The sequence below is a fragment of the Tupaia chinensis genome, unplaced genomic scaffold (genome assembly GCF_000334495.1).
Source record: "Tupaia chinensis unplaced genomic scaffold, TupChi_1.0 Scaffold000382_1, whole genome shotgun sequence".
NCBI classification, from domain to species: Eukaryota; Metazoa; Chordata; class Mammalia; order Scandentia; family Tupaiidae; genus Tupaia; species Tupaia belangeri.
Window position 1 is genome coordinate 938,105 of NW_006159884.1, and position 9,684 is coordinate 947,788.

Below are 9,684 nucleotides of genomic sequence, written 5' to 3' on the forward strand. Positions count from 1 at the left end.
AAAAATGATCCATTTTTGCATGGAAAAATATGCATGACTCTAACAACCTAATATCTGAGAGCATTTTAGTAAAGATAGACTAACAGAACTCCCCCCTAAAAATACATGAAATAAGAATTCAAAAGAAAGTGATTCTAATACATATTTATTCTTACCTGGGTATTAGCGGGCAAGTCTTCCATTCCCTAATCCTCAATTTTGTCATTTTTAAATCCTTAGCATATAGAATTTAAGGAGGGATTAAGTGAAGTAATAAACATAAAGCAGATAGCATATACTTGATGCCAAAAAAGAAGTTCATTTTAGAGGCCAACAGGTGGCATAGTGGTTACGGTGCTGGGCTCCCACTTGGCAGACCATGGTTCAAGTCTTGGCCCTGGCTGGGTTCATTTACGTGTGTGCCAATATTCCAAAAGAAGAATGTAGAAGAAGGGATTGTTGCAGCATGCTCATCTCCCTTTGGGGGACGATTTCTCACTCTCTTACTCTGTCTCTCTCTTTCTGGCAAGCACACATGCCCCATGGCAAAAAAAAAAAAATTAAAAAATAAAAAAGTTACTTTTTCTGTTCCTCCCTAGTAATAATGGGATACAAATCTTATTAAAGGATAACCAAATTGGAAGAATATGAATACTCTTCCATGTGAAACTATTTTCTATATTATTATCTGTGATTTCTATTTAACAAGGAATATGAGGGAAAAATCTTAAAATATCACTTTGTAAAAATAGCCATACTTCGACTGAATAAATAACATTCAAGTATCATTCTGATGGGAGTTGTTCTCAGTGTGGTTATGCAATAAATAAATTAGCAAAATTCCTACCTGCTAAACCAGGAATATGTCACTCTACTGAAGAATGAAGCACTTTTCTCTGGACTGCATTTCTAAAACATAAATAAATAAATAAATAAATAAATAGCAAATGATGCATGAAGTAAATGCCTTTCATTTACATTTTTTTCTTTCTTTCTTTCTTTTTTTTTTTTTTTCGTAGAGGTTTTTGCTATAGGACCGGTGCACTCACCAGACAGACAGAGAGAGACAGAGAGACAGAAAGTGAGAAATCACCCCCCAGGGGGGATAACCACGCAGCAATCCCTTCTCCTCCATTCTCCCCTCGGAATCGTGGGCACACACGCACACACGCCCGGCGTGAGTCGGCGTGAGTTTTAAGCCACCGGGTCCGGGACGTGAACCACAGTCGACTATGTGGGAGTCCAGCGAAATAGCCATTACGCTAACTGCTGGTCCCACCTTTAATTTACATTTGAAATCCCTTTGTCAGTAGATGCAAAAGTAAATGTGAAACAACTTATTATATTAACAGTTACAAATATGCTGATATGATCTATAAAGAATATAGTTAAGTGAAGATATTCATATTTAGTGGGTAGATTAGAGAGCTTTTAAGAGTTCTGAGATTTCTCCCAATTTTTTTTGACTGTCACATACCAACAAATCATGCTGGAAAGGAAAATCATTTCTCGAATTCCTTTCTCTCTCTTTTCCTCTGTCTAGATAGATGTACAGTTACATCTATACATGTATCTTTTTTTTTTTTTTGAGAGGTTTTCACTATAAGGCGCGTGCGCTCGCCAGACAGACAGAGAGAAAGACATAGAGACAGAAAGCGAGAAATCACCCCCCAGGGGGGATGGTCACGCCGCAATCCCTTCTCCTCCATTCTCCTCTCGGGATCTTGGGCACGCACGCACACGCGCCCAGCGTGAATTTTAAGCCACCGGGTCCAGGACGTGAACCGCAGTCGACTACGTGGGAGTCCAGTGACATAGCCATTACGCTAACTGCTGGTTCCCTACATGTAACTTCATACAGTTCCTTGAAATTATTAGCATATATGGCTATTTATAATTAGTAGAATCATGCAACATTATATATGTATGCATATTTTCATATACATGTATGTTATATGTATGTACATATACATAATTTTGCTTATATATATGTAAAGCTAATTTTAAAACATTTTAATTGCTAAAAATGAGTTTTGTCTTTTTTATTGAAAAATAGACAATGAGACTATAATATATATTTGCTATATTTCTGTCTAGTTACATATTTTTGCAATTATAAACATAATTATATATATATATATCACAATTAATGTTTGTTGGGGGGCAGGTGGGTTATAATAGTTACAAAATAGTCATTTCATTGACTTGTGGGTTCAACCAAGAGAAAAAAACTTTAAAAAGGAACGTCCTCAAAACATATCATTTCACATTTTAGAGTCATCATCAATCTCTTCATATTTTAAAAAGTAAAGCTGATCATTATGATAAATTTGATTCTTAGAAATTGTGTCACTTTTAGCAACTTTTGCATTGATCCTCTCTAAACCAGTTCTGATTCTATATTTTTAAAAATGTGGTATCCATTTTTTTAATGTTGCATCTAGAAAGAATGAGAGAAACAATATTCTTTTTCTTTTTTTTTGGAGAGTTTTTTTTTTTTTTAATTGTTTTGCTATAGGGCATGTGCACTCGCCAGAAAGCCAGAGAGAGAAATAGAGAAACAGTGAGAAATCAACCCCTGGGGGGATGGCCACACCACAATCACTTCTCCTCCATTCTCCTCTCAGGATTTTGGTCATATATGCATATGTGCCTGGTGTAAGTTTAAGTCATGGATCTGGATCTCGAACCACGGTCAACTGCATGGGAGTCCAGCGACATAGCCATTACACCAACTGCTGGTCCCAAGAGAAACAAAATTCTATCCTTTACAGAAAAATGTCCTGAGTATAGAAAAGAAAGCATGATATTTGGCTACAAATCTTTCTTTCTGTATTATAGTAAATGGTATAGTATAAATTATTTAAGATACATATATAATTTATCAAAATTATATCTATCCTCATAAGATTGTGTCAAGAATGGAATGCAATGACAAATATAAAACTTTTATACCACTACTGACCCAAACAACCAGTCAAATGTATGAACTAAAATTTTTGTCATCATTATCACCACCACTCATATTATGTAGAAAAGAAATACATATATTATTTGGGAAAAGTTCTAAAACTAATTCTCTACTTAACCTGGAGGACATATTTTAAAACATGCATTCAAATTGCACAGGAAGTTGACAATTTAATAATTGGCAAACAACGAGGAGATTTTACTCATATCCAAAATGTGCAGATTTCTGAGCAAACTGCAAATGGCTACAGATTCTTTGCAGCCTTAGCCATCACAAGATAGAATCTGCTTTCCACCCCTTAAATCTAGGCAGGCATTGTGTTCTGCTTTAATTACGAAAGTGAAACCCAAGGGACATTTGAAAGAGTTCCAATTCTAAGCTTCAAAAACCCTTGCTGCTTTTGCTTTTGCTCTGCTTGTGACCGTAGGTGCACCATGTAACTGAGTCTAAGGTAGCCGACTGAGAGTGGAAGGGAATCCAGGTGTTCATCTGACAGTCTGTCCCCAGTCTCAGTAACTGCCAGACATATGGCTAAAGTGGTCCTAGACTATCCAGTTACCAGCTGATTGGCCAGTTGATCGGAAATGGATAATAGAGTTCAGTAGTTATCAGCCAATCTGACCCAATCCAGACACAATCCAACTGATCCAGAGAGCCAAGAGCTGGATAACAAGGTTGGTTGGTAGTTTTCCCACTCTCCAGTTTGATTTTATTACAGAATTGTAACACAAATCTCTCTTCCTCTGGAATGCAAACTCCTCGGGGAAAGGCAGGGGCTTTCTTAGTCTCCTTGGTGGCTTTATTTCTGTGGCAAGCAGTGCCCGAATACAGAAGGTGTAGAATACTTGGATGCCTGTGTTTCTGAGAGGAAGATTCAGGAACAGCAAGTTATCATCTTGAATCAATTCTAATTTTATGTCATGTCTCTGTGGGATAATCGTCTTCTTTGTGGCTCACTTTTTCTTCCCTTATAAGAAGAGTGTTCATTTGCTGCCCAGAGATTATGCACAGGTTAAGTCGTTCTGAAAACAAAATGAAACTATGTATTCACTTATTTTTTTAAAAAAATACTTTTCTAGATTCTTCACAGTATGATTAAGAGGTAAGAGTTTGTTAAAGGGACCAGCAGTTAGTGTGGTTATGTCACTGGACTCCCATGTAACCGAAAGCGGTTCGAATCCCGGACTCAGTGGCTTAAACTCACGTCAGGTGCATGTGCTTACGTGCCCAAGATCCAGAGAGGAGAATGGAGGAGAAGGGATTGCAGCATGGCTATCCCCACCAAGGGGTGATTTCTCGCTTTCTGTCTCTCTGTCTCTCTGGCGAGAGCACGTGCCCTATAGCAAACAAACAAACAAAAACCTCTCAAAAAAACAAAAAGGTAAGAGTTTGTTAAACATCAAAAGCCAACTCCTTCTGGCTGCGAGGTCACATCCTACATAGGGATTAAAGCCTATTCAGTGTTGTGTGTGTGTGTGTGTGTGTACGGGTGGGTGTGGGTGTGGGTGGGTTGTTATTGATCTCATTTCATTGAAACTGGTTGTGGTTCCTGGAGAATTCTCCTATATCTTACAATTTTTTTAAATCTTATTTTATTTCAAGTTCTTTTATACATTCAATCACATCATTTGGTTTGCAAAGTGAATATTCCAACATGTTTACATTTCTCCCCAATACAGTTGATAATACTATAAAGTTATCTTCAACAGATAATACCCCATTTTTTGTCCCATTAAGCACCTAAGTCTTGCTGACTTTACTAAACTAAAAACTCAGTATTTGACATGACTTCTTGCCCTCATCCCACCCCTGGACTATTTTCCATGCAAAAGCATTTTACTTCTCTTTTCTTTCTTACTTCTTTTTAAAATGGCTATAGGGTGCATATAATCACTAGAGAGAGAAAGAGAAAGAGAGAGGGAGTGAGAAAGCACCCCCTCCTGGGGGAAGGGGGATGAGTACTCTATAATCCTTTCTCTATTCTTCACATGATTTGGGGCACGTACAGACCCAGTGACTTGAAAAACACACCAGATCATCGTCTAAGAGTACCTCTGAGTCCTCTGATAAATAGTCTCCTTAGATTCAGAGTAAGCATTTCATAACCACATTTATCACAATAATATCTAAGCACATTTGAACTCCCAGGAAGATAGCAGGCAAGTAAAAAAAAATCTAATGAAGATAATTAATTCTTACCAAGTACCAGGGGTGTATAAGTGATTTCTCAATAAATAATTGCTAAATTCACTGACTTTATTATTTATATATTGCTGCATAGCAACATTTATAAAGAAAAATAGAATATGACAATTCTGAGAATATCTTTTTTAAATATTCTAATTTATTCCCATCCTCTCTATTAAATATTTATCATCTTTCCTTTTCTCTTTTTTGTTTTTTAAGGTTTTTGCCTTAGGGTGTGTGCATTTGCTGGAGAGAGACAGCAAGACAGAAAGAGACAGAGAAAGGGAAAGTGTGAAATCATCTCCCAAGGGGATGGCCACACCCCAATTCCTTCTCTATTCTCTTCCAGGATTTGGGGCACTAACATGCACACACTATACATGATTTTCCAAGCCACCAGGTCTGGGGATGGAACCATGATCAGGAATATGGGAGTCAGCACCTTATCCATCATGACACCTGCTAGCCCCCATGTCTCATCTTGCTAACTCTCCTATTCTCACTGATAGTACTTCCAGTCTTCAGATCCAATTGATCCCAGCTGAGTGTCTCATTTCCCTTTTACCCACAAGCCCACTACAGACCTTGTTTCTAACCCATATTATTATCTACTGTACTTATTTACCATTAGGCTCATCGTAGGTGTTCTATAAACATACACTAACATTGCTGAGTTGAAGGCAATTTTCACTAGAAAGGTCTTGTTAATATATTTCTGGTTTAGAGCAGAGAAGCAAGAAGTGGTTAAGCCATTGGCCACAGCATAGCCAGGTGTATGATTTAGTCAAGTGTGTTGCCTTCAGTCTCCATTGGGTTCAAACTTGAGATGTGACACTCGGGGTGCATAGTTTGTGTGATTGATGGCTATGTTTGATAATGTCCCATAACTCTCACCTTCAGGAGCTTCTTTTTTGAGTATTGCAGGAGAGTTCTGGGAATAGTGGAGGAAGTTATAGAAAAGTGAAAGTACAGGCCCATGGAGAAGAAGAAAAACATCTAAAAAATATACAAGAACTTAAGCTTTTTGATCACTTACTTTCTGCCAGGTTCAGTACTGAGTATACCATCTTACTAAATATAGCATACTTTTATGATGGAAACATGTTTGCTATCTCCATTTTATAGGGAAGGAAACTAAGACCCAGAGTTTAAGAAACTTGCCCGATTTTCCCACTGAGCAGGCTAAGAAACTGGATATAATCTGGCCAGTTCATTCTTCCAGTCATCATTCCACACGCTCAGTTCTGTACCTGCCACACTGTCTGTCACAACATAGAGCTTTCTTTCTGCCCACTCTCTATTTCACTCTCCCAGCTCTTTTGTTTTGATCCTATTAAGAGTTTACCACAGACATGGTAATCATGCTCGAAAAAAGAAATATTATACACTGTAAAGATAGATGTGATTAAAGGCAGTCCCAAATAAATAAATCAGAGTTTACCATGGTAATTTCTCTCCCTCTACTCCAGCCTCTAAGGCTCAGAAGGGTGTGTGTTAACATAGCAACACCAGCATACTCCTTAGGAGGGAAATAGGACTCCTTCATATCTGTACTCACTGAAGTTACCCTTGCTTTCTCCCATTGCCCAGTTTCCTGACAGGTGCTTCTCTCCTGTTAGATGTAGTGCCTCTGGAGGATAGAGACTATATCTGTTTTAATGCCATCGCTCCATTTTTAGCCCAGAGCCCAGCACATAGTAAAGATGTTTTGGATGAATCAATGGATGGGTGGATGGTTGGATGGATGGTCAGGTGGTTAGATGGATGCTGGTTGCTACCAACAAAAAATATTTAGAAGCATTCTACTCATAGAATGGTTCACCATGGCAGCTTTGGAAACTCCAGAAAGACATGTTCTTTACTTAGATAGGTAAGAATATTTACTTAAGACTTACATTAAACATATAGTCTCAACCATGAAATTTAATCATAGAAGGTTTCAATATGCTTTAAAGCCATCAACACTTCTTAAAAAAAATTTTGGTATCATAGAAACAACACAGCAAAGTGCCTGCAGATGGAGTGGAGGTTAAGGTGCTGGATCCCACATATCCGACTGTACAGTTCGAGTGCAGGTCCTGGGCACATATGTATTCATGCCGAAGATCCGAGAGACTGGAGAAGAGAAGATTGTGACACAGCTATTTCCCCAGGAGCGATTTCTCACTTTTTCTCCCTCTCTTTCCCAGCTACCCTTATAGCAAAAACAAACATAAATAACAAAACAATTAAAACAAAAATTTTTAATCCTGCCTAAGTGCATTTCTAATCTATGAAGACCATGAAAGTTCAATAATAGTCAAGGAAATAAACCTTGTTTGAGCCTTAGAGGAAGACTGGTATTTTGAGTGGTTAAATTGAGCTTCATAGTTTTTCACCCTCAAGTTTGTAATTTTCTGCCTGTGATTACTTTTGCTGTTACAACAGTGATATTAACCACTGTCCTGACTGAGTTTGCCATCTCTACTGGACAGTAAAAAGGGAATATTGTCACAGTGGAACTTTTCCATTTTCAAGAGACTTATTTAGCCCCTCTATTTAATAGGCTTTAAAAAGTATACTTTACATATAGATTATTTTAATTTTAAAGAAATTTAAAGTTTCATTTAATATGCAATCAGAAAAATAGTCTCATATTTATTTGATACTTGGAATTCTTAACCCCAAAACAGGATTAGAACAGGTCCTTTCAATCTAAAACCTTTTTTTTTTTCCTGTTAGGACTACAGAACTACCTGGGATAAAGGGCAGTTGGTAAGCCCGTGTCTTGTAAAGTGATGATCAGTGAAAGGAATGGACTGTTTTTACGGGAAATTGCTCCTAATAACAAGCCAAGGGTCATTTCTCTGACTATTGTTTTAGCGCGTGACTCCAATTGTTTACCCACCCGGGCAAAGCAAAGTTCCGCAGCTGTGACTGCAGTTTTCCACACCCATGCCAGTTAACACACTATGTATTCTTTATTCCGATTCGCTCCTGCGGTTTTAATGGGATCGCTCACTAGTTGGAGAAATCCACCCCAACGTCTACCCTCGAGCCAGGACAGGCTCATTCATCCTCTTCAGTTTCTGCTTCCTGGGATGTTGCTTTTCTCGTCGGTGCATCTTAAGCTCCTCCAGCTGCCACCTCGCCCAAGATCCTGATGGCTCAGGTTTCCCACCCTCCTGGAAACTGACCTCTGCTCTCCGGAGCGAGCCCGTCTGTCTACGTGTGTGATTGCTGCTAAGACAAGGCTCCAAGTCACCAGCCCACGTTCAGAGCCAAGCGATCCGCTCTCCTGGCTTCCACATCCTCAGCCCCAAAGTGACCCTAACGCCTGCCGCGCCTCGCCCCCCAGGACCAATGAGCTTTACCTGAGCATTGATCCCTCCGGGGATCCGCTCATAGGAGCCGCTGGCACCCCACCTCCACAGGCTGGAAAACATGGTCCCCCCGGCGCCCGGCGACCTGGGGCGGAGAGAGGTGCTGCGACTTCACCTCCACCGGCAAGGTCTTTCAGTCCCGGCCCAGGAAGGTGGGAGAACGCACGCGCCGCCGAGCCAGGCTGGCCCAGGACTGGACCGCTGGCTGCTGGTCTCTCTGGGTTAGCGTGCCTGGGGTGGGGTGGGGCGGGAAGAGAGGCTGGAGAGGGGAGGGACCACTACACAGTTGGCTTCCTCAGTAATGGCAAGTGTGCCCTTGATTCATTAGTCTCACCTTTTCTATTTATTTCTCGGGTTGCTCTGTTAAAGAACTCTGTGTTGGCCTTAGGGCAGAAGCACAACAGTTGTTCTTCCCTGGGATAACGTTTATGTTTGCAAACAGAATGTCATAGTTGTCTCCTACAGAAAATTATTAAGGATAAATATCAGTAGAATTGGGGTGGGGGGAACACATTTTATCGCAATGGCCATAAAATGAAAAATAAATAAAAGTAAAATAAAAAAGAAAACCACAATAGTATTTTGCATCTAAATTTTACTCTTCAAATTTAATAAAAAACAATGTAATAAGTGAAAATCTTAACAAAACTAGGATTAGCAATTATCTACAGGCATCACTTAACATAGAAAGGCGAATATTAAATCTAACAGATGACACTTTGATTTTTAGTGCATTTGGGAAATCAGGAGCTTTGTGTAAAATACAAACGTATACACAAGCCACTCTGAAGCAGACACAGGATACGTGACACTAGCTATTGATCTGACAATGCATTTTCTTTCCATGAGAACCTGAAACAACAGAAGAGAGAGAAATCCTATGATAAGGTGTAGTATTTCCTAAGGATGGGTATTATACTTCAGAGCCAAGGAACATTCTATCTGCTTCTTGTGACTGATGAGACAGGTGGATGGAGAGAACTGAGAAAGTAAGAGAGAAGTGTGGCTTCTTGTCCTGGAGAAAGGGCCCGAAGATGGCACCTGGGGAAGTTTGGGCTGAGTCACAAGATGGGTCAAGTGTGAGGGACCAGACAACTTCTATATGAGAATTAGATCAAATGATGCCTCTTGGAATCAAAGTCCTAGAGAATGTTTGGGACACAATGTATGTGTCTTCCTTTCTTT

The 9,684-nt window shown here is 39.5% G+C and overlaps 1 protein-coding gene across 1 annotated transcript in view; it reads right to left on the reverse strand.

Annotated features, from left to right (window-relative positions):
• Positions 1-8,677, reverse strand: part of LOC102470862 (multidrug resistance-associated protein 1) — a 105,127-nt gene extending 96,450 nt beyond the window's left edge. The window contains exons 1-2 of the mRNA XM_006153595.3: positions 8,491-8,677; positions 827-888 (exon numbers count right to left, since the gene is read on the reverse strand). Of these exons, the coding sequence (XP_006153657.1) occupies positions 827-888; positions 8,491-8,562 (134 nt within the window). The 5' untranslated portion in view covers positions 8,563-8,677. The remainder of the gene's footprint in view (positions 1-826; positions 889-8,490) is intronic.
• Positions 8,678-9,684: the final 1,007 nt, after the last annotated feature.